Raw genomic sequence first — 26801 nt, 5'->3', positions numbered from 1 at the left:
TTGCTTTGTGGTGATATATTGCCATATTGTAGTGGTCTGGAACCAAACCCATACTATTTCTGAGGTGTGCCTGTATTTGTTTCCCCTGGCTATTGGAGCAAAGTGGCATGAACTGGGTGACTTAAGACAACAGAAATTTATTCCACTATAGCCAGAGAGGCCAAAAGTCTGAAATCAAGGTGTAGGCAGGGTTGGATCTTTCTGGAGGCTCTGAGGGAGAATCTCCCGTGCCTCTCTCCTGGCTTCTGGTGGCTGCTGGTGCACTGCTCCTCGATTTGAGGTTATGTCCACTCCAAATCTCTGCCTCCGTTTTCTTTTCTTTTTTTTTTTTTTTCTGCCTCCGTTTTCACATGGCTTTTTTTTCTGTGTCTGTGGTTCCTTTTCTGTTTCTTTCTTTTTTTTTTTAAAGGTTTTATTTAGCTACCCATGAAAGACACAGAGAGAGTGAGGCAGAGACACAGGCAGAGGGAGAAGCAGGCTCCATGCAGGGAGCCCAATGTGGGATTCGATCCCGGGACTCCAGAATCACGCCCCGGCCAAAGGCAGGTGCTAAATCGCTGAGCCACCCAGGGAGCCCCCTCCTTTTCTGTTTCTTTTAAGGACATTTGTCATTGGATTGAGGGCCCACCCTATTCCAAGATGACCTCTTCAAGATCTTCAATTGTATCTACAAAAACCCTTTCCCCGCATTATGGCTACTTTTACAAATTCTAGGGGCCAGGAGTTAGACGTATATTTTGGAGACCACCATTCATCCCATTGTGCAGGGAGTGGGGTCTGGCCCAGGGCAGACCCAGGAGACCAGAGTGAGCTGACTGCAGCACTGGTTCCGTGGTGTGATAGTGGGGGCCAGGCTGGGCTGCTGAGATGGTCAGATTTGGGCTAGTCTGCATCGGAGAAAGTCATTTGTTCTACCCACCCCCCGAGGACCCCTGTCTGGGCTTGGGGGATACCATGGTCAATGTGACAGGCTGTGAAGGTGGCAGGTACTTTTCCTGTCCTGTGGAGCCCATGGCCTAGTGAGGGAGAAGAATAACCGAGAAGGCAATGAGGAAATAAGAAAATATCAGGAAAAATGACGAGAAGGATCGAACATGTTGGGGTGAGCTAGTGGCTACTTCAGCCAGGGGGGTGAGTGCAGAGCCCTCCGCACAATTTGACAGGTGAGAGGAGCCAGCCTTGCAAAGACGTGGGGAGAGAGAGAGTTGCAGACTGAGGGAAGAGCGGGTGCAAAGCCCGGAGGCAGGATCCTGCTGGGCAGAGTAACAACGGACCCCTCTTCTTCAACCCCTCTTCTTGGCCAGGCACTTAACACACTTGACAGGTATTAGGCTGAGAATTGCGTTGTTTGGGTCGCTGCTCTGGGCCCTACTTCTGTTTGTAAATAGGGCAATGGCAGGACCTACGCTGTGCTGAGCTGGAGGACACCGTGGAGGTCATTAGGCTCAGGCTTCTGGCATTCCAAGTAAGGAAACAGGCCTATATATAGAGAGCCGGGTCTGCCCGGGCCCCAGACTGGTGGGCAGTGGAGCAGGATTGGAACAAAGGCCGTGAACTCCAGGCCACCTTTCCCATCTGGGCTGTGCTGGGGCTCAGAGCTCCTGGGCCGATACTTGAAGCAGTCCTGCCTCCTCCTTGACCCTTACCCCTGAGGGCTTCCTGGGCTGGCCCCTGCTCTTATAACTTGCTTGTTCCTCTCTCTTCCTTGCAGTGTGGATATGAATGAAGTTTCTGGGTAGATAAAGTGCTAATTTACTTCTGATTCCTTACTGACAGGTGCTTCTTTCCGTGGGGAAAGGATAGCAACAGAGTTTACTGAGACTATAGGACAGGCTAGGTCCCGTCTTCAGAGATCTACATCTACCTCTTTTATCCCTACCACGACCTAGGAGGTGTAGGATCTTATCGTCCCCATTTACCATGAGGCCCAGAGAGGGACGCACCTGCCCATGGCCACTGTATGAGTGTCCTGGGGCTGCCGTAACAAATGACCACAAACTTGGTGGCTTAGAGACACCGGGGTGGCTCAGTGGTTGAGCATCTGCCTTTGGCTTAGGTCATGATCCCGGGGTCTTGGGATTGAGTCTCGCATCAGGCTTCCGGCAGAGAGCCTGTTTCTCCCCCTGCCTATGTCTCTGCCTCTCTCTGTGTCTCCCATGAATAAATAAATAAAATGTAAAAAAAAAAAAAAACAACAACTTGGTGGCTTAAAACCACAGGAATTTGTCTTCTCAAAAGTTCTAGTGACCAGAAGCCTGCAATCGAGGTGTTGGCAGGGCATGCTCCCTTGAGTGACTGTAGGGGGAAATCCTCTCTTGCCTCTTCCAGCTTCTGAGGCCTCCAAGTGTTGCAAGGCTTGTGGCTCCAGTCTCCTCCCCTGTGTTTCTGTCTTCTCTCTTCTTCTTTTTTTTTCCAATTTAAATTCAATTAGCCAACATATGGTACATCATTAGTTTCAGATGTAGTGTTCAACAGTTCATCAGTTGCGTATCACACCCAGTGCTCATCACATCACATGTCTTCCTTAATGCCCATCACCCAGCTACCCCATTCCCCCAGCCCTGTGTTCTCTCTTCTTAAGAAGACACCTGTCGTTAGATTTAGATCCTGCTGGGGGAATCAGGATGACCTCATCTCAAACTTACTCTAGTTATATCTATAAAGATACTATTTCCTTTTTTTAAAAAAAGATTTTGTTTATTTATTTGAGAGTGAGAGAGAGAGCATGAGATGGGGAGAGTCAGAGAAGAAGCAGACTTCCTGCTGAGCAGAGAGCCTGATGTGGGGCTCAATCCCAGGACCCTGAGATCATGTCCTGAGCCAAAGGCAGACGCTCAACCATCTGAGCCACCTGGGTGCCCCAAAGACCCTCCTTCCAATTGAGGTCACAGTCTGAGGTTTTGGATGGACATGAATTTTCAGGGATGCTCTTCAACAACTACAGTTGTGTGCAGGCAGAGGAGGCAGGGCTGCATTTGAGTGTGGACATCAGCATGGTCCTTACATTCCAGACCCTGTGGTTAGTGCCGGTACTGTATCCCTGGACAAAACAGACAGACAGACTGCATGCTTGCTCTCATAGAAATTGACAAAAAATCCAGGAAACCAATAAAGGGATATGGTAGTTTTAGATTGTGACGATCACCCTGAAGGAATAAAACAGGCTGGGAGTGTATCCGTTACCCATCAGTTCCGTGGCTGTGTAACAAATTACCCCAGAGCCCAGGGGCTTAAAACAATGCTCAGTGTGATTTCCTGTGGCTTCTGTGGGTCAGGAATTCAGATGTCACCATCTTACCTGCTCTACCACGTCTGGGGCCTCAGCCGGAAGACTCAAAATCTGAGGCCAGAATCCCCTGAAGTTTTGTTCACTCTCACGTGTCACTAGAACACCTACAAGTGGCCTCTCCATGTGGCCTGGGCTTCCTTGCAATCCAGTGCTGGGTTCCCAGGGCTACTGTCCCCAGAGAGTGTGAGAACATCTGCAGGCCTGGAGGAAGGGGTGTCATCTTTGTGCCCCAGTCTCAGAAGTCACACAGCATCACTACTGCCGTGTTCTCTTCCTTAGGCGTGAGTCCGTAAGTCTGCCCCTTCCCGAGGGGTGGGGAAATGGGACCTGCCTTTTTTTTAATTTAATTTTTTTAAAAAGATTTTATTTATTTATTTATTCATGAGAGACAGAGAGAGAGAGGCAGAGACACAGGCAGAGGGAGAAGCAGGCTCCATGCAGGGAGCCCGATGTGGGACTTGATCCCGGGTCTCCAGGATCATGCCCTGGGCTGAAGGCAGTACTAAACGGCTGAGTCACCCGGGCTGCCCAAATTTTATTTATTTTATTTTTTTATATTTTATTTTATTATTTTATTTATCCATGAGAGACACAGAGAGATGCAGAGAGAGAGGCAGAGACACAAGCAGAGGATGTGAAGGAACCTTGATGAGAGGTCTGGGGCAGAATATGCCAGGAGTGGGAACCACATGGGCAAAGGCCCTGGGGCAGGACCTTTTGCTGTGCTGAAAATCAGAGAAGGAGGTGAGACCAAGCTAGAGGAATAGAGTGATGAAGTGGGTAGACAGATGGGGGTGAGGCAGGCGGGGCCTCACAGGCCCTTTGTGGAAGGTTAAAACATTTCGGTGGGGAGGGTGTCGGGTGGCTCAGTTGGTTAAGCATCTGACTCCTCTTTTCAGCTCAGGTCATATCTCGGGGTCATGAGATCCAGCCTCACTGCAGGCTCCGTGCTGAGCGTGGAGCCTGCTTAAGATTATTTCTATCCCTCTCCTCTTCCTCTCTTTCCCCAAAATAAAAATTAATAAAAGATTTTATTATGGTAGATTTTGTGCCTACCGAAGTGGAGGGAATAGTGTAATGAGCCCATAGGCCCATCCTCCAGCATCCATAACCTTCACAGGCTCTTCCTCCACTGTCTGAGTCCCACTGGTGCATCCTTTCCCCTGTTAGTTTTCTAGAATCTGTCTCTGGAAGGCAAGGACTCTCCCTTTTTAACCTTGCTGCAAGATAGTCTTTGTGAATTATCTTGTTTGGTTTTCTTGTAGTAAATAAAGCACTTATAAAATTTCCATTAGTGGGACGCCTGGTGGCTCAGTGGTTGAGCATCTGCCTTTGGCTCAGGTTGTGATCCCAGGGTCCTGGGATCGAGTCCTGCATTGGGCTCCCCACAGGGAGCCTGCTTCTCCCTCTGCTTGTATCTCTGCCTCCTTCTCTATGTTTCTCATGAATAAATACATAAACTCTTTTTTAAAAATTTATGTTAGTGACATGGAGCACATTCTGTTACATAACCACCACTTCTGTCTGGTTCCAGAACATTTCCATCACCCTAAAAGGAAACCCCATTCCCATGAGCAGTCATTCCCCCTTCCCCTCAGTCCCTAGCAACCACCAATATGCTCTGTTCTCATGGGTTGTTTTTGAGGTATCATTTACATATAATAAAATAACCCATTCTAGGTTATTTTATTACCTAGATTGGTTATTTGATTACCAAAACATTGTGGGTTTTGACCAAGGTCCACAACCAAGTAATCACCACCATCAAGATACAGAACATTCCTATTGCCCCACAAGACTCCTGCCCCTTTGCCATCGTATCCCTGCCACCCACCCTGCCTCTGACCCGGCCCCAGCCCCCTGCCCCCACTGATCTGCTTCTCCCAGCTGATCAGCTTCGCCTGTGCAAAGTGGGTGCTCGCTGTCTGGGGCATTAGTGAAGGACTGGTCACCAGGGAGGGGTAGGACATGGGGCTCCAGGTTTAGGGGCTTGAATATAGTTGTTCAGCCTCTGCTTACTGAGCACCTTCTATGTGCCAGGTTCCTGTCAGGCGCAGGTGTCACATCCCCTGGTCACTGCAAACAGGGGCTTCTAGGAGCAGAGCTCTCTGGTTAACGGGGTTCATTTCTTTTTCTTTTTTTTAAATATTTTATTTGGGCAGCCCAGGTGGCTCAGCAGTTTAGCACCTGCCTTCAGCCCAGGGCCTGATCCTGGAGACCCGGGATTGAGTCCCATGTCGGCTCCCTGCGTGGAGCCTGCTTCTCCCTCTGACTGTGTCTCTGCCTCTCTCTCTCTCTCTCTCTCTCTCTCTGTGTCTCTCATGAATAAATAGCTAAAATCTTTTTTAAATTTTTAAAAATAAAAAAATAAAAGATTTTAGTTATTTATTCGTGACATACAGAGAGGCAGAGACATAGGCGGAGGGAGAAGCAGGCTCCCTGTGGGGAGCCCGGGATCATAACCTGAGCCGAAGGCAGATACTCAACCACTGAGCCATCCAGGCGCCCCAGCAGGGTTTGTTTCTGGGAGGTTGTCAACCACCCTGAGAGTAACAGGGCAGGCATCCAGAGGGAGTCGGTGGCCAGCAACTTGCCCAAGACTCTTTGTTTATGCTCCTCAAAGCTGTCCCCATGCCTGCCCTGAGACCTTGCTCATGTGTGGCTGCCCCTCCTCTCACCAGAGATCTGGCCAGCCGCAAAGATGTGGCTGCTAGTTCAGGCCTGGCCTGGGAGCTCCAGAGGCCTCTCTCCCTCCCTCCAACACTGTCCTATGGGATTATCTGTGGCAGGCTCCCTGTGCTTCAGGAGAATGGGGCCCCCATCTATCTCCACTGCTGCCTCTCCAGGGCCTAGAACAAGGTAGACATGAGTCCCTGTCATTCACAGCAGGGAGAGATAGCCCAGGGGCAAGATGGTAAATCAGAAAGTTGCATATGAAATTTGACAGTGTAAGTGCTGTGTTGAAACAAACAAACAAACAAACAAACAAACCAGGGACCAGAGAAGGGAGGGGGTGGTGGTACATTAATAGATGGGCATCCTGAAACGGCCACCTGAGAGGGTGGCATTTGAGCCCAGACCTGATGGAAGTGGGGGAGGAGCCATGTAGATGTTGGCAGAAGAGTGGTCCAGGCAGAGGGCACAGCCTGTGCAAAGGCCCTGAGGTAGGAGCTTGCTGGGTGTGTTCAAGGAACAGCAAGAAGACCCTGTGGTGGGAGTTAGTGAACAAGGGGGAGGTGGCAGGGGAGCAGGATGTAAAGTGAGGTGGAGTGGGAGAAAGTTGGAGGGGGAGAAAGGTTATGTCCAGGTCACCACTGGGTCTTGCCTATCATGGGCCTGGCACGCAGTAGGTGCTCATCATTTGGCAGGAAGTGGAAAAAGTTTGCCACTGTGCTGGCTGCTACCTCTAGGGATGGAGGGCACACTGAGGTCCAGATTTGGGGATATGAGCACAGTCCGGTCTGTTTATCCAGCACCTAGTATGTGCCTGGGTTCTCGGCCAGTGCAGGTGTGACTTCTCCTGGGTGCTCACAATCCAGGGATGGTGGGGAACAAACCCCTTACCAAGTGGCTCTGCACAGGGGCTTTGATGGAATATAGGGGATAAGGAGAGCTCCCAAGGTGGACAAGAAAGCATTTCCTGCCTCAGTCTGGCCCCACGGTGGGGACTGTATGCCTTGATGGAAAAGCAGTGGGCACAGGACAGGGGCCAAGCCCTGGAAGTCTTCCTGGAGGAGGTGATGAGGACACCAGGTTAGGATGGGTGCAGCATGAGGAATCCAGGCTGAAGGTGGTGGTGAGATCCATGGGAGGCTCTGGACGTCCTAGGAGAGAGAAACAAGGACAGGACTGCACCCTGGCTCCCTCGGGGTCACTGAGCTAGCTGGTGGAGAAGGACTGAGTGACTCTGATTTACATGGCATGGCATGGCCAGCTTTGACAATCTAGGTACTTCTGGGTTGGTTGGTAAATAGCCCTCTCTATGCCCTTGGTACCCCAAGAGACCCAGCAACCAAAAGGTCCTTGTTGAATGTTTGGCATCCTTGGGGGCACAGAGACCTCTTCCTCCGCTTTCTCCAGATGGAGATGCTGAGGCTCAGAGCAGTCTTCTGGAGGCCAGGTAGGGCACCCAGTGACACCATCCCCTCCATCGCCCCTCCCAGTGCCCTCTTGGTGCTGATCCGCGTCCGTCTGGAGCTGCGGCACCACCAGCGCGCCCGCCACACCATCCCGCGGATCTTCCAGGTGGTGGCACAGCAGCAGCCCGACCGCCTGGCGCTGGTGGACGCGGGCAGCGACGTGTGTTGGACCTTCGCGCAGCTGGATGCCTACTCCAACGCTGTGGCCAACCTCTTCTGCCAGCTGGGCTTCACACCAGGTGACGTGGTGGCCATCTTCCTGGAGGGCCGGCCGGAGTTCGTGGGGCTGTGGCTGGGCCTGGCCAAGGTGGGCGTGGAAGCCGCGCTGCTCAATGTTAACCTGCGGCGGGAGCCCCTGGCCTTCTGCCTGGGCACCTCCGGTGCCAAGGCCCTCATCTTCGGAGGGGAGCTGACGGCAGGTGAGGCTGGGTGCAGGGATCGCCCTGAGCGGGGGCCCGGGGCTTTCCGGGCCGGGGAGATGGTGCGGTGCACCCCAGGCCTTGGGAGGGGCCCTGGCTATCCTTGACCGTGACATGCGCTTTGGGCTGCAGCGGTGGCCGAGGTGAGCGGACAGCTGGGGAAGAGCCTGCTCAAGTTCTGTTCTGGAGAGTTGGGGCCCGAGGGCATCTTGCCAGACACCCAGCTCCTGGACCCGTTGCTGAAGGAGGCCTCCACAGCGCCCCTGGCACAGCCCCCGGACAAGGGCATGGATGGTGAGGCTAGGGTGGGACGCCCTTCTGCCGACGCCCACCCTGTCCCCCGCCCACCCACCGAGTCCTCGGTCTCCAACACGTGCATCTCCTGCAGATCGACTCTTCTACATCTATACCTCAGGGACCACGGGGCTGCCCAAGGCTGCCATTGTAGTGCACAGCAGGTAAGGGACCCCGGCATTACTCCCCAGCTTTGGGGAGTGACTCCAGGTCGTCTTCCGGGGTGGGGAAGACCCCTTCCCTCTGCTCTTGCTGGGAATCTTAGGGACATTTCTATCTTAATCGGATAAAACCCATGGCCCATCCCGGGACAGCACTGCTCTTGCCCCTGCCCGTAATGGCCCTGCCTCCCTCAGGGGCCACAGAGGGTTTAAAATCTTAAATCAGACCTCCCCTGTGCCAGACTTGCTTGTACCTGCCTTGGCCCTTGGAGAAAAATCCAGACTCGTGTTGTGCAACCGCTGACAATTCTCTGCTGTCCTCTTCTTCCTCTTCCCGCCTCGCTCATGTCCTTTCAGTCCCTTATACTTCCTTAGATGGGCCAAGGTCCTTCTGGCCTCAGGGCCTTTGCACATGCTGTGCCCTCCACCTAGATGCTCTTCCCCAGCTCACCTCCATGGCTCCTTCTCACTAGGTCTCAACTCATATGTCACCCCCCTCTCCCTCTGCCATTGCCCCACAGAATCCCCTAATCCCTTGGGCTGTGTCACCTTCAGCCCCTCTCTGTTTCTCTGCTCTCTGGTATTCCTCATGGCCCCTAGCACCATCAACAATTGTTAGCTGCAAGTTCCTCTCCTGCACCCCGGTGAGCTGGCCTGGCTCTGCCTGGGTCCCTGCTGTGTCCCCCTCCCTGCACCGCCTCCCCCACTCCCACACCCTGGAGGATGTAAGTCCCAGCCCCTGCACTCCGCGCCTCCCGCAGGTACTACCGCATCGCAGCCTTCGGCCACCACGCCTACAGCATGCAGGTGGCAGACGTGCTCTATGACTGCCTACCCCTGTACCACACGGCAGGTACCGCGGGCAGGTGGGGGCGGGGTGGGGGCCAGGGACTGGGGACCCCTCACCGAGCCCGCCCTCTGCAGGGAACATCATGGGCGTGGGGCAGTGTCTTATCTACGGGCTGACGGTGGTCCTCCGCAAGAAGTTCTCAGCCAGCCGCTTCTGGGATGACTGCGTCAAGTACAACTGCACGGTCAGGCCCCGCCCCTCCTGCGCCGTCCCGCCTTCCACCTGCTGGGCCACCACTGTGGCGCAGCCACTCTCCCAGCCCCCCTCCAGACCACCCCCCCCACCCCAGAATGGCTGCTTTGGAGGGGAACAGGAGGGTAGCTGGGGTTTCCTGAGCACGAGCTCTGTGCCCAGCCCCAGACTAAACCTTCCACCTGTAAACACAGTGGATCCTTACGACTACGTGGGAGTGGGCATAAGGCATCACGAAGACCATTTTGCAGGTGGGGAAACTGAGGCCTGTCCTGCAACTGGGATTGGTCCCAGGCTGCCTGAGTTCTCTAAGGAATACACCCTGTGCCCCAGGAGTCTTCCCTGCTGGTGGCTGCAGGAAATCAGGAAATAAAACCAGTGGGTACAGCCACCACCCTGGGCTGGCTAGGGCCACAAGGTGTGGGGCTTCCAGAGGCGTAAGCATGAGTAGAGGTGGAGGACATCCACAGTCCTGGATCAGGGAGAGAAGGGGGCTGGGACCCATCCTTTCCTCTCTTCTCCCCTCCACAGTGAAAGGAAACCAGGCTGAGGATTTCAGGGCCCTGTTGGGGGTAGGAATACAGGTGCTAGCACCTTCTTCCAGGGAGAAGGGGTGAGGAGAGGAGAGAATGGGGTGTGGCCAGGGACTGGCAAATTGGCAGGTGACCACCTCACCTTGGACAGATGGGGCCCAGAGAGATCAGACCGGCTTCCCAGGTCACACAGCTGGGCAGGGTGGAGGCTCTGGGCTGGCATCCTGGGGACCCTTTGGGGCAACAACTGTGATCTGCTCACTTTTGAGGATTTTCCATTTTGCTTGTGGGGAGTTCTTGAGGTACATTGTTAAATCAAATCTTGAAAGACAAGGCAGTCTGTTTTTGTACGAACTTGATAATTGAGAGTTGTGAATGTACGTATCCCCTACTTTCTGAAAGCTCCAGTTGCATCGCTTCACTTTGGGGAAAGACCTACATCGATACCTGAGTTCACTAAACCAAAAGAAATCCGAAGAAGATTTTTCTTTTTTTCGAAAACACCCATTTAATGGATCTTTCATAAAAGTGAAGTGGTGTATTTCAGACTTTTGGAAAGCAAGGGATATGCTTTGCTTTATGCCATTTCAACTTGTGAAAGCTTTCCTAGGAACACTCTGCTTTGGGGGTAGTGGGCAAAGCCTGTACTCACGAACATGGACAGAAAGTATAGGCCAGGCATCTGTCACTGGCCCCAGGGGCCTTCGAACACCCCATCCTGCCCCTGGCCAGCCCCACCCACTTTCCTCCTTCTGCATCATTGCGAAGCAAGCCCCAGAGAACAGTGTGTTTCCGTCATAGATGTTTGAGGAAAATCTCTGAAAGATGAGAACTATTTTGTTTTTGAGGCAAAATTCGTATAAAATAAACCATTTTTAAAGTGGACAGCTCAGTAGTGTTTAGTATATATATGCACAGTGCTGCATAACCATCACTCTAATTCCAGAACATTTGCATCCCCCCAAAGGGAAAGCCCATCTGCATTAGCACTCACCCCTCATCCCTGTCCCCTCATCCCCCAGCCCCTGGGCAACCAACCCCTCATCTACCTTTTCTCTCTATGGGTTTGGGTTTGCCTGTTTCAGATGTTTCTTGTAAATGGGAATCACACTGTGTAGCCTTTTGTGTCTGGTAAGGACGGTTTTTAAAACAAAAGAATGGAAAGCAGAGTCTTTCATATAGCCACATTCACAACAAGCAGCATTATTCACAATGGCGAAAAAGTGGCAGCAAGCCAGTGTCCATCAGCAGGTGGATAGACAAGCACCATGTGGTGTATTCATATGATGGAATATTATTTAGCCTTAAAGAGGAAGGAATTCTTGCACATTCTGCAACATGGATAGACTTTGAGGACATCGTGCTGAGTGAAAGAAGCTGGTCACCAAAGACAAGTGCTGTATGATTCCACTTTGATGAGGGGCTTAGAGTCGACACAGTCAGTCATAAAGAAGGAGGATGGCAAACACCTGGGGCTGGGGGGGGCGGGGAGTCAGCGGTTAGTGGGGACAGAATCTCAGTTCTACAAGATGAAAGGCGTTCTGATGGATGGTGGTGGCTGCAGAACAGTGTGAGTGTCCTTAAACTACTGAAGCGAAAAATCTTTAAAAAGGGGGGGGTACCTGGGTGGCTCAGTGGTTGAACGTCTGCCTTTGGCTCAAGTCATGATCCTGGGGTCCTGGGATTGAGTCCTGCATTGGGTTCCCAACAGGGAGCCTGCTTCTCCCTCTGCCTATGTCTCTCTCTCTCTCTTTTTTTTAAGATTTTATTTATTTATTCATAGAGACACACACACAGAGAGAGAGAGAGGGGCAGAGGCACAGGCAGAGAGAGAGGGAGAAGCAGGCTCCATGCAGGGAGCCCGACGTGGGACTCGATCCAGGGTCTCCAGGATCATACCCCAGGCCGCAGGCGGCGCTAAACCGCTGCGCCACCGGGGCTGCCCTCTGCCTATGTCTCTGCCTCTCTCTCTCTCTCTTGTCTCTCATGAATAAATAAATAAAATCTTAAAAAAGTATAGTACTGAACGGTACACTTAACAGTGCTTAAGATGGTAAATTTTATGTTCCATACATGTGAACACAACAACAAAAAAAGGGGGGGGAAAAAACCCTAAAACCCTATAAGCTCAGCACCATCATCACAGCTAAAAAGTGACAGTGAGCTCTCAGCATCATCAGAAATCCGGGCAGCGGCTCAACCCCCGTGTCTCATTGTGTCAAAATTTGGTTTTCCCCATTTCTATAATTTGAAAAAAAAAATCCTTTTTAGATAAGACCCACACATTTTGACCAGTCGATGTGTCTCATGAGAATCCCTTCATCTGTAGGAGCCCCTTGTCTCTCCTTTCTTCCATTTTGTAAGGCACTTACTGAAGGGTTGTGTGTCCTGTAGTATTTTCCCTGTCTGGATGTTGCTGGGGTGTCCCTTAACATGTTCCTCTGTCCCTGGTATTTCCTGTCCATTGAGAGTTGTTGGGTCCAGCACAGCATTTTCCAACCATAATGCTAAGGATATTTGGGGCTGGATCATTCTCTGGGGTGCGGGTGGGCATTCTGTGCACTGTAGGATATTCAGCAGCACTCCTGACCCGAATCATTAGATGCCAGTATCACCTCCCCTACCTCTCCCGTTGTGATCATTAGAGATGTTTCCAGGTATTGCCAGGTGTTGCAGGGGGCGGGGGGACAGAGTTAAGAACCCCTGGTCTAGATATTTGATGGCCTTCAAGTTCAGCTTTTTTTTTTTTTTTCTGGGAGGTTCATGGTGTCTGATGGTCCCTCTCCTTGTCCTTGACGTACTGCTCTATTGGACATTGTTCCTGTCTCCAGACCCTTGATAGTGTTGTCTTTTCTTCTTTCTTTCTCTCTTTCTCTCTCTCTTTCTTTCTTTCTTTCTTTCTTTCTTTCTTTCTTTCTTTCTTTCTTTCCTTCCTTCCTTCCTTCCTTCCTTCCTTCCTTCCTTCCTTCCTTCCTTCCTTCTTCTCTCTTTTTCTTCCTTTCTCTTTCTTTCAGATTTTATTTATTTGAGAGAGAGAGATAGAGCATGAGCAGGGGAGAGGGAGAAGCAAGCTCCCCTCTGAACAGGGAGCCTGATGTGGGGCTCCATCCCAGGACTCCAAGATCACAACCTGCACGGAAGGCAGACACTTAACCAACTGAGCCACCCAGGTGCCCCCTGTTCTGTTTCTAGGAAGGGGAGTTTCTGTGTCAAGCGAAGGTACCCAGTAGACACTGAGGGGCTCTTTAAGGAATAGAGGACAGAATCCTCAAAGGTCAAAGTTAAACAAGGATGTCGATAAAACAAGCGCATGCATTTGGGTTCAGAAATCGCATCCCCTGACTGTTGGATGGGGGAACTGCATGGCTGCTGCTATATCGGGAGTGATGGCCACAGACCCAAACCACAAGGGAGGCAACAGCGGCTGTTTAGAACCCGCTTTCTTAGCTACATAGCAACAGACAGGCCGGAAACAGGTGACTGGACCCCTCCCCATCCCTGGGGGACTGAGTAAGTGGCGTCTTTATCTTTCCATACCCACCAGGGTGTGGTACTTGGTGTACAAGGTCACCTGACATGGGAGTTGTAGTAGGGTCCCTGGATGATGACCTGCTCCCAGTTTTTTTTTTTATTCATCCAATCTTTTTAAAAATTTTAAATTCAGTTAATTAACATATAGTGTTTGATTCGTTTCAGAGGTAGAGTTCAGTGATTTATCAGTCACACCCAGTGCTCATTATATCACGTGCCCTCCTTAATGTCCATCATCCATTTACCCCACTCCCACCTCCCTTTTTTTTTTTTAAAGGAAAGATTTTATTTATTTGCAAGAGAGAGTGAGCGAGCACATGGGTGCACAAGCAATGGGGAGAGCCAGAGGGAGAAGCAGACTCCCCACTGAGCAGGGAGCCTGATGTGGGGCTCAATCCCAGGACCCTGGGATCATGACCTGAGCCAAAGACAGATGCTTAACGGACTGAGCCAGCCAGGTGCCCCCCACTTACATTTTCTATCCTGTTGCCACCCTGTGGTCTGGAGGTCTTGGCATAGGGCATCTGGTGTCTGCCTCTCTGAACTGACCCGAGTTGCCTTCCCTTCAGCCCCTCGGTTCTGTCTGAGGGTCTAGGCCAGAGGTGAAGATCAATTGTTTGCTCTAAGTGCATGGACACAGCCTCAGAGCCATGAGGAGGGGGTCATTGTCCCCTCAGCTCATTGTCCCCTCAATCGTGGCTGGCTTGTTCCTCCCCTGGCCTGGACAAGACAGCTGAGAGCTGCTCAGGGCATGGCTGGGACTACCTTGTGATGGTTTCAAGGGCACTTGGGCAGGACTTCGTGTCATTTGACAGGAGCCAAAACCCTAACCTAAACCCTGGCTTCCTGAAGAAGGGGATTTATTAGCTCATGGACCTGAGGAGGCCATATGGGGATGGCTTCAGGCACAGCCTGATCCAGGAGGGCCTCTGTCTCTCTCCATTTCTTTTTTCTTTCTTTTTTTTTTTAAAGATTTTATTTATTCATGAGAGATGCAGAGAGAGAGAGAGAGAGAGGCAGAGATACAGGCAGAGGGAGAAGCAGGCTCCATGAAGGGAGCCCCATGCGGGACTCAATCCTGGGACTCCAGGATCATGCCCTGGACCGAAGGCAGGTGCTAAACCTCTGAGCCATCCAGGGGTCCCCTCTCTCTCCATTTATTGTGTTTCTCCTTCCTCAGTGCGCAGCTTCCTTCCCAGCCCTGCTTCTCCGGGAAGGTTCCAAGCAGCTTCAGGAGAAAAAGAGCCTCTCTCCTCCTCCCAATTTATCAGAAGTCCCGGGGCTGATTCTCATTGGCCTAACTCTGATCAGGTGGTCTTCCTTGAACCAATTAGTAGCTGGTGATGGACTGGGGTGATTGGCTGGGCATGTCCTACCTTCCCCTGGAGATGGGGTGGGCTGGGCCACAGGCAAAGCACAGACCTGAACTTAGGGGCCAACTGACAGAGTGAGCACCATCTTGTCCCACCCTGGGCTTGCCTCCTGGTCAGCAGCTGATGATCTTGGCAGGCTCTTTCCCTCTGTGAATCTCAGTGCCTTCATGTCCAACGTGGAGTGTAGGGAGAATTAAATGGGTGAGCTCTGTGCTTGGCGAACAGAATACTTAGCACAATTGTTTATTCATCAGAGATTTAGCAAGCACTGTCCAGGGAATGCCTCTCTGTGGCAGTGGATCTTTGACCCAAAAGTGGAAGGCCCATCTCCATCTGGGAGAAGAACCCTCCAGGCAGAGGGCACAGCATGTGCAAAGGCCCTGAGGAGGCAGTGAGGGCGGTGGAGCCAGAGGGAATTAGCCACTGGCAGAAATTTGGACTTTATCCTGTGTGTGAAGGGAAGCTGCTAGCACTTTGAAGCCGTGATGCTCAATTTAGCAGTTAATCCCGAGCATGTAACTGTTTCATTCATGGGAGCCAGGCTGCCCAGAGTCAAATCAACCTCCGCCACTTATCAGGTTTGGTCCAGTCACTTTACAGTTCGTGACTCTCAGTAAAATGAGGTTGGGGGGTTGTGTAATCATTCCGAAGTCAACCCAGAGATGAGGACTGGAAGGCACCTGGAGTCAGGGAAGGAGCTCAGCAGAGGGGCCCCGAGGAGCAGGTGACCCTGCGGGCACCTGGGGCTCCGGGAGGCAGCGTGGAGACGCTCCCCGAGCGAGCCGCGGCTCTGGGGGGCAGCGTCCACCGGCTCTGGATTGAGGGCTGCCCTGTGGGGTGTCAGCGGTGCGGGCCGCCTGCCTGCACTGCCTGCGGCGCACGCGGGGGTCCCTGAAGCGGCGAGGGGTTGGGGGGACCGAGAGGGCCGCAGAGGGGGCGCGGGGGACGCTGAGGGCATCCCCTCGCCCGGCCCCTAGCGAGGATGCAGCAAGGGGGAGGCCTAACCGAGGCTCTCCTAGCGGCCCCCCTAAGGCCGATCTGTTCCTGGAGCGCCGGGGCTGGGGGGCGACGCCCCTCGGGCCCCTCGGGCCGCCCACCGCTCGCTTCCCCGCCTCTCCGCCAGGTGGTCCAGTACATCGGGGAGATCTGCCGCTACCTGCTGAAGCAGCCGGTGCGCGAGGCCGAGGGGCGGCACCGCGTGCGCCTGGCGGTGGGCAACGGGCTGCGGCCCGCCATCTGGGAGGAGTTCACCGAGCGCTTCGGCGTGCGCCAGATCGGCGAGTTCTACGGGGCCACCGAGTGCAACTGCAGCATCGCCAACATGGACGGCAAGGTGGGCGCGGCGCGGGCGCAGGGGGCCCCGAGCGCTGGACCTCCGCCTCCCCGGCCCTGCCTTCCACGGGGGGGGGGGGGGGGGCGGAGGCCGAGTCCCCGGCGCTGCTGTGTACCGTGGGCGAGGGCCTCGGCCTTTCTCAGCCTCAGTTCCCACCCGCGGAGGTGGCAGGGGAGAGCAGGGCTCTGGGGCATCCAGGGCCAGGGTTGGGGTGCTCACCCCCTCCTGCTGGGTGAGTCACTCGGACTCCTTGGGCTTCGGTTTTGTCCTCTGTAAACGAGGATGACAGCTCATTGGGTTTGTTTGAATCACCCAACAGATCATGAGCACAGCACAGCACCCCCAGGTAGCAGGCTGCCTGCAGATGCTTTTATGATTAGTAATCACTGTCTCCATTCGCCTGAGTAGGACCCTTCTCTCTCCCTTTCTCTCTTTTTAAAGATTTTACTTATTTATTCATGAGAGACACACACAGAGAGGCAGAGACATAGGCAGAGGGAAAAGCAGGCTCCCCGCAGGGGAGCCCAATGTGGGACTCGATCCCAGGACCCTGGGACCACACTGCTAGCCACAGGCAGACCCTCAACCACTGAGTCACCCAGGTGCCCTAGGATGCTACTCTCTTATCAAGTCTTACCAAATCAGGCACAGATCAGGAAAATAGTAATAAATAAATAAATAGTAATAAAGCAAGTGCCTTTTGTCTCTGTCTCAGTTTTGGGGCCCCAGTACCTGAGAACAAGGCACTGCCCCGTGCAAATCTGTTGAACAGACAGCCCCAGAAGATACTCTGGCCGGCCACAGAAATTGCTGTAACAAACATACCCAACAGCATACAGCAGCACAAACTCCATGAGACAGACCTTTCTACGTATAGGACTGAGCCAGACAAGGTGACATGCAGCAGGTAGCAGGCTCCAGGGTCACTCTAGGCGTTTACTTCCTGCCAGCATAGAGGGATTTATGGACGAGGAAGTGGTGACCAGTCAGCAGATTTCCTTGTATGATTTCGAAGGGGGCTGGGAAGGTGGAAGGAGGGGGCGTGGGTCCTGGGAAGGAGGCACGGCCCTTAATACCCTCTTTTTCGGATCACCTGAGGTCACAGAGTTCAGGAAACATGCAGGTGCTCATTTCAGGCCCTGGGGCAGGAGAGGCAAGGTGTCAGTGGGGAGAACACTGTGCCACCCTGGGGCTCCTCAACGACTCAGCTTACTCCATCCCAGGTTGGCTCCTGTGGCTTTAACAGCCGTATCTTGCCCCACGTGTACCCCATCCGGCTAGTGAAGGTCAATGAGGACACCATGGAACTACTCCGGGATGCCCAGGGCCTCTGTATCCCGTGCCAGGCTGGTGAGCCAGGCCCTGCCCAGTCCCCTGGGGAACTGGGGCCCCCACCCCCTGCCCACCCAGCGCAGCCTGAGGGTGGCCTCCTCCTCAGGGGAGCCCGGCCTCCTTGTGGGCCAGATCAACCAGCAGGACCCGCTGCGTCGTTTCGATGGCTACATCAGCGAGAGTGCCACCAGCAAGAAGATTGCTCACAGTGTCTTCCGCAAGGGCGACAGTGCCTACATCTCAGGTGCGAAGACCCTGGGAGGGCTGGCTGTGGGGATGGTGGGCCACCATCTCATCCTACCTTCTCCCCTCTGCCAGGTGACGTGCTGGTGATGGATGAGCTGGGCTACATGTACTTCAGGGACCGCAGCGGGGACACCTTCCGCTGGCGTGGGGAAAATGTCTCCACTACAGAGGTGGAGGGCGTGCTGAGCCGCCTGCTGGGACAGACAGACGTGGCTGTGTATGGGGTGGCTGTGCCAGGCAAGCTGGGGTTGTGGGGATGGGTGGTCCTAGGGTATGGCAGCCCCAGAGGAGCTCAACCTGCACAAGCTTGGAGGTACAGGTGCCCTTGCACAGTGCTCAACCTGGGTAACTGCACATGGCAGCCTGAATGGGAGCACTGGATCTGGAATCACCCCTCATGCATGATAATCAACCTCAGTTTCTTTATCCAGAAAATGGGATCATGAAAGCAACTGTCTCAGGGTTGCGGAGAGTGCAGCAGGCACTCAATAAAATGGTTACTGCTTTAGCAAATGTTATTTCAGATGGAAGGGACTGGAGATCAGAGGCCAGGAGCCTCTGTTTGAGGGTGTATCCAGTCCTGTGGTGGGACAACAGGTGGGGTGTTCTCAGCCAAACCTCTGTCCCTAGGAGTGGAGGGCAAAGCAGGCATGGCGGCCATCGCGGACCCCCACGGCCAGCTGAGCCCCAATGCGCTGTACCAAGAGCTGCAGAAGGTGCTCGCACCCTATGCCCGGCCCATCTTCCTCCGCCTCCTGCCCCAAGTGGACACCACAGGTGTGGCCTCCCGCCTCTCTGTCCGTCCATCTGTCTGTCGGTTCAGCAACTATCTGCTTATTTATCCCAGTTCAGGCCCCGGTGCCAAGTCTGATTACAGTGGCTTGTGGCCAGCTCGTCCAGGGCCCTTTTTTATTTGCATCATTATGTATTCCCATTCCTCCATCCCAGCCCCACTAGGTGTTCTGCAGTGTTTGGTGCATTTCTTCCATTTCCTGCCTTTTTCTGATGACTAGGAAATTTGAGCCAATCATCTGCTACCTGTGAGGTTCCCGCTCCTGTAAATCACCTGTCTGTGTCTTTTGCCCATCTTTATATAGCCTTGTTCTCTTTTCCTTTTTGATTTATGAGAGTTTCTCCCAATATTTCTGATGTTAATTCCTTAGCGATTTCAGACATCAGGAATCTTCTCTTTGGGAGTCTGTTAATCTTGTTTATGGGTCTTTGGGAGTCTGTTAATCTTCTTTTTTGAAAAGAAGTCCTAATTTTTTTTAAAGATTTTATTTATTTATTTATTTATTCATGAGAGACACACACACACACACACACAGAGAGAGAGAGAGAGAGAGAGAGGCAGAGACACAAGCAGAGGGAGAAGCAGGCTCCATGCAGGGAGCCCGATGCGGGACTTGATCCCGGGACCCCTGGTTCACGCGGTGAGCCAATGGCAGGCGCTAAACCGCTGAGCCACCCAAGGATCCCCAAGTCCTTAATTTTGACACAAAGTTACCCTTTAAAGAAAAAAATCTTATGGTTTGTGCTTTTGAAGTTTTCTTTAAAATGAGAAACCTTCCTAATTCTAAAGCACACAGGTGTCCTGCCTTGGTTTTTTCCTACTCCCCCTTCCCTTTAGCCTTATCTTACATGAAGGATTTCTTTAATTGTCCACTGCAAGGAATGCAAAGTGTTTCTTTCTTTTTTTTTTTTTTTTAAGATTTTAGTTATTTATTCATGAGAGACACACAGAGAGAGGCAGAGACACAGGCAGAGGGAGAAGCAGGCTCCCTGCGGGGCACCCGATGCAGGACTTGATCCCAGAACCCCGGGATCATGCCCTGAACCAAAGGCAGATGCTCAACCACTGAGCCACCCAGGCATCCTGCAAACTGTTTCTTAAAGGACCAGATAGTAAATATTTTCAGTTTTTTGGGCCATGCTGTCTCTGTCCCAACAACTTACCTCTGCCTCTGTTGTGCAAAAGCTGCCATAGATGGTGTGTAAACAAGTGAGTGTAGCTTCGTGCCAATAAAACTTGTTTATAAAACAGATGATGGGCCAAATTTGGCCCTTAGCTACAAGCTGCTGATCCTTGACCTACGATGTGACAGACTCAGCCCTGCCATGGTCTTGTGGGCAGTGGACACGTGCCCAGGCAGGGAGTACATAGTGTATGGGTCTGTGATGGGGTAATGGTCAGGGAGGGCTCCCTGGAGGAGGAGGCATGACATCAGGATCTGAAGGACAAGGGAGAATCAGGCAGGCACAATGGGGAAGAATGTTTCCAGCCAAGGGCATGGCCTCTGCCAAAGCCTGGAGGTGGAGGACAGGATGGTGAGTTTGGGGTTCCTAGAAACTCCCCCTGCTGAGTACCACATCCCTGCCCCAACAGGCACCTTCAAGATCCAGAAGACTCGACTACAGCATGAGGGTTTTGACCCACGCCAGACCTCGGACCGGCTCTTCTTCCTGGACCTGAAGCAGGGCCACTACCTGCCCCTGGACCAGAGTGTCTACACCCGCATCTGCTCGGGTGCCTTTGCCCTCTGACACCACTCTTCTACCTGCTAGAGACTCCCAGCCAGGCCCTGCCAGTAAGCCAGGCTTGAGCCAGACAGCCCTGCCCGGGGAGGGGCTGGCCCAGATGCACCAGGTGGGGCTTCCTGGTGCCAGACAACTGGACCCCAGCAGGAGCCTATGGCTCTGTACCTTTCGTGCTCCTCTTTCTTCCTTTGGGCTCTCTCCTGCCTGAATTCCGGCTCCTGAGTTTGTGTGTGTGTCTCTCCTCCCTGCTTCTCAGCCTCCCCTGGGCCCCATCTGCCCTCACCTCTTCTGTCTTTCTCCTCTGCTGCTCTCTCCTGGGATCTGCAGGTGTGCAGGGCCAGTTGCCCATGGGGCCTCGGTGGGTCATCCTTGCTGGGTCATGGACCCAGAGTGGAGCCTCCTGGCCTCTCTCTCTGTTGTGCCTTAAGGAGCCTCAGTCCAGACCTCCCCAGGCTGCTGGGCTCCAGGCATCATAGCCCCGTAGGAGCTCCGGTGACCCTCCATCCTCCCTCCTGAAGGAGGAGCCTCGGGTGGTCTGCCCCGCCCACCTGGGTGTAAGAGGGCATCATCAAGAGACCTCCCCGCCAGCCAAAATCTCCCAGGCTGAGCCAGTTGCCTTTTGCACTTAACCATCTTTGGTGGGTCTCCCACACCCTGTCTGCCCTTCCTGAAGCCCAGAAGCTTCCAGAATCGACTGTTACCACTTGGACATTGCCCCTGCCCAGATGTCTCCTTTTAGGCGCCTCATGGAGCCCTGGCTATAGGAGCCTTGAAGACTGGATTCGGTGGCTGTTTGGCTCACCTTTTAGACGCTCACCCTGGCAGAGGCCTCTTGGGTGTCCCCATCTGGCATGGCTGCTGGTGGGACCCATAGGAGTGGCAGTGGTGTAGGGGGAGGTCTTCTGCTTAGGGGGTGGTGTCCGAGATGGACTTCTGGGCCCTGGGGGGTCCCAGCCCGTTGAATAGCCACACTGGCCTGTTGGTGACAGTTCAGACACTGTGTTGGTGGTGACCTCCTGGACAACCAGCCAGGATGGCTCAGACCTCCCCATCGGCCTTGCTGGTGGCACATCCTGGACTCCTGTTGTTAGGACTGGCCGCCCAGACTGTCCGTCCCTCCCTCCTGCTGCAGCGGCATCCAGCCCCTCAAACACTGAGGCCAGGGCTGTCGCACGGGGGCCTTTACACGCACCAAGGTTTTGTTTCCTAGTTGAATTCAAGAAATAAAGCTGTAGTGTGTCCCATGCCTGAATCCTGGTTATTTACTGTCTGTCTCCACATGGCACAAAACCCTTTCTGAGTTTCAGAAGGCAGGACTTTTTGCCAGAGAACTCGTGATCATGTGACAAGAGCAAGACGTGACCTTTTCTCACTGCCCTCTGTGGCCTGGAGCTGCAAGGCCTCTGGGGCTGGAGCACAGGTTGCCTGCCCATTAGCAGTTAGGGTCCTTGCTGCCTCCCTGCAGCCTCTGGGGGCTCAGTCCCAGGGGAGGGACTGATCTGCTGTGGGTTCTGAAGGGTGCCCCAGGGTGGCCATAGCTCTCGGTGAGGGCTGAAAAAGACCTTCCAGCCGGGACATGCAACTCCAGAGTTTATATACTTAATCCTCACTTCTGCTGTTCCTCCTCCAGTATTACAACATCTGTCTCATCTTGTCTCCACTTCAGGGGACAGAGGAGCAAAGGTTTGTGATGATTGGGCATTTTCTGGGAGGAGACACTGAGGGGGCAGCCCTGGGGATGGATGGGGTGGGGGCAGGGGATGGACGAGGCCCTGGTTGGGATGGTTCATCCATGGATAAACCTGGTTCATTGGGATGGCCCTGGTTCATCCATGGGTGGGGCTGGTCCTTGGATGCCCGTGGTCCCCAAGGTGAGGGAGGCAGGAGAAGGACCTGCTGCCGCCGGGATGGAGCGCCCTTGGTATGCTGATAAAGTAACATCCCACCAGACCTCACAACCACCATGGTCCCCATTGTACAGATAAGAGAACGGAGGCATGAGAGGAGGCGTGAAGTTAACGCCAGCGGCTCCTGGCAAGAAAGCAGGCCAGAGGGACCTTTCTTGTTCCAAAGCCGGGGACTCTCAGCAGGGTCAGAAACTCCCTCTGAGCTGGCAGGAAAATAATCCTGGTGACTCCCAGCAACAGGCTCTGTGTTTGTCTTTTTAATTAAATAACAACAAACTTTATTTACTACAGCAATTACAGGTCTATAAAAAAAAAAAGAGTGGAAAGTGCAGACTTCCCATATACTCTCTCACCCCGCACTGCTGTTTCTCTTACTGTTTACATCTTGCCTTACTACACTGCATTTGTTGTGATTGATGAGTCTGTGTTCATGCTTTATCATTATTTACAGTCCACAGTTTCCATTCACATTCACTCTGCGTTGTACATTCTGTGCGTGTTGACATGTGTCCCCTGTGATGGTATCACAGTTTCTCTGCCCTAAAAATCCCCTATGCTTCATCTTTTCATCCCTCCTATCCCAACCCCTGGCAACCATGGATCTTTTACGGTCCCCATAGTCTTGCTTTTTCCAGTTCACACGCCTAAAATCCCACAATGTACAGCCTTTTCAAACCAGCTTCTTTCACTTAGCAAGATGCCTTTAAGATCCATGCCTTTAGGGCAGCCCTGGTGGCTCAGCAGTTTAGCGCCGCCTTCAGCCTGGGGTGGGATCCTGGAGACCAGGATCGAGTCCCATGTCGGGCTCCCTGCATGGAGCTTGCTTCTCCCTCTGCCTGTGTCTCTGCCTCTCTCTCTCTATGTCTCTCATGCATAAATAAATAAAATCTTAAAAAAAAAAAACCCATGCCTTTAGATGGCTTGAAATATCATCTACTTTTTAAAGATTTTATTTATTTTAGAGACAGCAGGAGCGGGAGGGGCAGAGGGAGAGGGAGAGAGAGCGAGAGAATTTCAAGCAGACTCCATGCTGAGTGTGGAGCTTGATGTGGGGCTTCGTCCCAGGACCCTGAGATCATGACCAAGGGTCAGATGGTTGTACCAGCTGCACCACCCAGGCGCCCCAAGAGCTTTGTTTTTTGGTTGTGTGTGTGTGTGTGTGTGTGTGTGTGTGTAATGAGAAGTTCTGTGACTTGCCCCCAGGGAGCAAGACTTGTTAAGTCTGGAGGAGAGCCAGGATCAGAAGGCACTCCGCCCCAAGCCTCTCCTTTACAGAGGGCTCCTGGACAGATGTGTACAGAGGGGATGTCTGTCCCTGTGATGTGGGAAGAGAAAACCCCAGCCTGGCATCAGCACGTGGGCCAGAAGCAGCAGGGGTTGGGTGAGTGGTGTGTGAGGGACGAGGAGGGAGAAGCCTAGAGGGCATGTGGAAGAGGGAGAGCCTCTCTAAGGAGAGGTGGCTGCAGGCTGCGACCTTGCCTCAAATCCTTCAAGGGCCTCCCTCACCCTGGGGAAGAGCCCAGGCTCCCTGGCTGGCACCACCACCCTGGGGCTCTTCTCCTTCCACCACAATTGGTCATTTCCAGCCTGTGTCTGGCTTCCGTGCCTTTCCTCCTGCTATCTCTTATGCATGAACCATTGTTCCCACACTGCATGCCTGGCCAACTCCTACTGATCTGTGTGGTTCTTTTTTTTTTTTTTTTTTTTTTTAAGATTTTATTTATTTCTTCATGAGAGATACAGAGAGGCAGAAACATAAGCAGAGGGAGAAGCAGGTTCCCATGGCGAGCCCAATGCGGGACTTGATCCCAGGATCACACCACTGAGCCAACCAGGCGTCCCTACTGATTTGTTTTTAATTGAGGTGTCACTCACATACCATAATATCAGCCCTTGGAAGTTGTACAATCTAGTGGCATTTAGTGTTCAAAGTTGGGCAACCGGTCACCTCTATCTGGTTCCAGAACATTTTCAGTCACCCAAAAGAAAATTTCATACCATTAGGAGTCTCTCCCCCAGCCCCTGGCAGCCACTAACTGGCTTGCTGTCTCTGGATTTGACCGTTCTAGACGTTTCATGTAAATGAAATCATACAACATGTGGTCTTTGGTGTCTGGCTTCTTTCACTCAGCATTGTGTTTTTAAGGTTCATCTGGGTTCATTCCTTTTTGTGGCCAAATAATATTCCATCGTATGGTCGGACCATGTTGGGTTGACCATTCGTTAGTTGATGGACATTAAGGTATTTACAGTGTTTGGCTATTGTGAGTAATGCTGCGGTGAACATCCACAAGTCTTTGTGTGAATGTATGTTTTTAATTATTTCAGGTCTAAACCAAGGCATGGAAATACTAGGCCATATGGTAACTGTTTAATATTTTGAGGAACTGCCAGATTTTTTTCAAGGCGACTGCACCATTTTATGGTCCCGCCAACAACAATGTCTCAGAGTTTCAGTTTCCCACATTCTTGCCAGCACTCTTTTGGGGAAATATATCTATCTCAGGCAAGACATAGCCAACACACGGACCTGGGGTTTCTCTCCAGCCTTCTTCTCTGTCTCAGTGAGTTTAAGCTCCACATGCATCCAATTAAGTAAGCTAGACATTCAGGAACTCAGTCCTGATTCCTCTTTTTCTCATGCTCCACGGCCCATCCATTAGAAAGGACCAGGAGCCCTGCCTCAAAGCAGATCCTGAACCCACCGAACCCAGCCAACACTAGACTTCTCTAACCCCCTAAAATGGCTCCTAGCTGACCTCCCTGCTTCCACCCCACCCCTCACAATCCCTTCACCTAGGAGCCAAAGTGATTTTTTAAAAACATTCCCTAGGCTCTCCCCTATTCAAAGCCTTCCAGAGGTTCCCCCAAGACCAGCCTTTCTGGTCTGGCCTGGGTGGTCAGTCTCTAGTCACACTGCCTGCCTTCGTGTTCCTGCCTTAGGGCTTTTGCATCTTTATGCTCCTGCTGGAGCCTCACTCTTCCTCTAAATACACAACCAGGCTTCCATGTAAATGGCATCTCGTTCACCTCCCAATCTCTACAGCCCCGAGTCACCTCTCCCGTCACCTATGGTATCTCCATTACTGCACTGCTTTTTTCTTGTGTTTGTGGCTCATCTTTAATTGTCTGACTTCTCCAGGATGGTGTAAGCTAGGAGAGGGTAGGGACTGCACCCAGGGGCTCCATCAGATGAAGAACAGTATTGGGCACAGGAGGAGCTTGATAAGTGGTTTTCTAAATGAGTACATGAAGAAACCATTAGGTCCCCTGAGTCTCAGTTTCCCCAGGTGTGAAATGGGAGCATCTGAGTGAAGGCTCAGGTGTATTGTGATGGTGAGTGAGGACGTGTGGAGCCCTGGTGAGCAGGACAGCTCCTTATAGGTGTAGAGTCTCAGCATTGTGATAACCAGGGCATCAGAGCAAAGCCTCTGGTCCTGACTTCTGCTGAAGCGAAGTGTGCTCAATATTAAAACTCATCTGAACAACACTTTGTGGATAACAAGCCACCTTCCACCCTTCCTCGGAAGCTGTCACTGTGGGCTGCCTCAGTTGGCTCCCTTGCCCTCTGGGCACAATGGATTCAGTCTTTGGGTGACACCAACAGATCAGAGGAGGAAAGAGGTCACAGTACTTACTCCCTGGTAGACCTCCGTGTGATCGGGGTTACGTTCTTCTACTGAGGGCCATGGCTCTTGTCTGCCACCCTCTCCTCCAGCAGCCACCCTCCTCGAGGTCCCCATAAACCATTTCCTCTTCCTGTCCCATTTACTGACTGGTGGAAACATCCTCTAGCTGATGCTCTAGCTCCAGGCTGCTCACCATCCTCAAACCTGACCACATCTTTGTCTACAGCACCTTCATTCACTTTCCCCATCTGTGGCGTTTAAGAGCGCCCCGTGCTCCCCACCAGGATCCTGCCGACACAGCGTCCACATAACCACACTTTCTACAATAAGTATGCCTACTTGTGATGGTGGCATTTATGCTTTTCTTTCTTGCCTTCCTTTTCCAATCTGATATCCCAACCTTCTACCCTCTGCTCCAAGACTACCCCTTAAGCGCAGAGAACCAAAATCAACTAGCAGCTTGAAAGACAAAATGTTTTCAACATCTTGGACAGGAATGCGATTATGTCTCCCCTCCCCAGGCTGGATGCAGCCCCTTCTTTTCACTCTCCAGCTCCTGCATGCAGACAGTTAAGATTATTTCCAGCGAATGGAGTCATAGCAGTCAGTCTAATGAGTAATACTGAGATTTGACCTATGCTCTGTATTGCTTAGGTTTCTAGCAAATAAAAGCAGTTCTTTTCTCCAAGTTTGTCTTGAACCTGAGCTGCTTTTTGTAATTTTTCAGGATTAAAGGGGTGGGGCCATTTTACACAAGCAATTAGATACCTTTGAAATAAAAGAGGATGTGTGTATATGTGCATGCATGTGTGTGTGCTTGTGAGTATATTTATCTGTCTTTTTAAAGATTTCTTTATTTGAAAGAGAGAGAGAGAGAGGGTGAATAGGGGGAGGCGCAGGGGGAGAGAATCTCGATCAGACTGCCTGCTAAGCACAGAGCCCACTCAGGGCTCACTTGGGGCTCAATCTCATGACCCATGAGATCATGACCTGAGCCAGAACCAAAAGTTGAACACTTAACTGAGCCACCCAGGC

The 26801-nt window shown here is 52.4% G+C and overlaps 1 protein-coding gene across 4 annotated transcripts in view; it reads left to right on the top strand.

Annotated features, from left to right (window-relative positions):
• SLC27A1 (solute carrier family 27 member 1) overlaps positions 1–21474 on the top strand; it is a 32060-nt gene extending 10586 nt beyond the window's left edge. For 2 of the 4 annotated variants that reach the window (XM_072786804.1, XM_072786805.1), the window contains exons 3-13: positions 7453–7847; positions 7980–8141; positions 8236–8305; positions 9064–9155; positions 9227–9336; positions 15905–16114; positions 17338–17464; positions 17553–17690; positions 17765–17929; positions 18323–18469; positions 20079–21474. In XM_072786804.1, coding sequence (XP_072642905.1) covers positions 7453–7847; positions 7980–8141; positions 8236–8305; positions 9064–9155; positions 9227–9336; positions 15905–16114; positions 17338–17464; positions 17553–17690; positions 17765–17929; positions 18323–18469; positions 20079–20236 — 1774 coding nt within the window. In that variant the 3' untranslated portion in view covers positions 20237–21474. The remainder of the gene's footprint in view (positions 1–7452; positions 7848–7979; positions 8142–8235; positions 8306–9063; positions 9156–9226; positions 9337–15904; positions 16115–17337; positions 17465–17552; positions 17691–17764; positions 17930–18322; positions 18470–20078) is intronic. The other 2 variants (XM_072786806.1, XM_072786807.1) reach the window with 1 other exon arrangement.
• Positions 21475–26801: the final 5327 nt, after the last annotated feature.

This window comes from Canis lupus, chromosome 19, assembly GCF_048164855.1.
Source record: "Canis lupus baileyi chromosome 19, mCanLup2.hap1, whole genome shotgun sequence".
Classification (NCBI taxonomy): Eukaryota; Metazoa; Chordata; class Mammalia; order Carnivora; family Canidae; genus Canis; species Canis lupus.
This window is presented reverse-complemented; position numbering and strand designations above follow the sequence as displayed.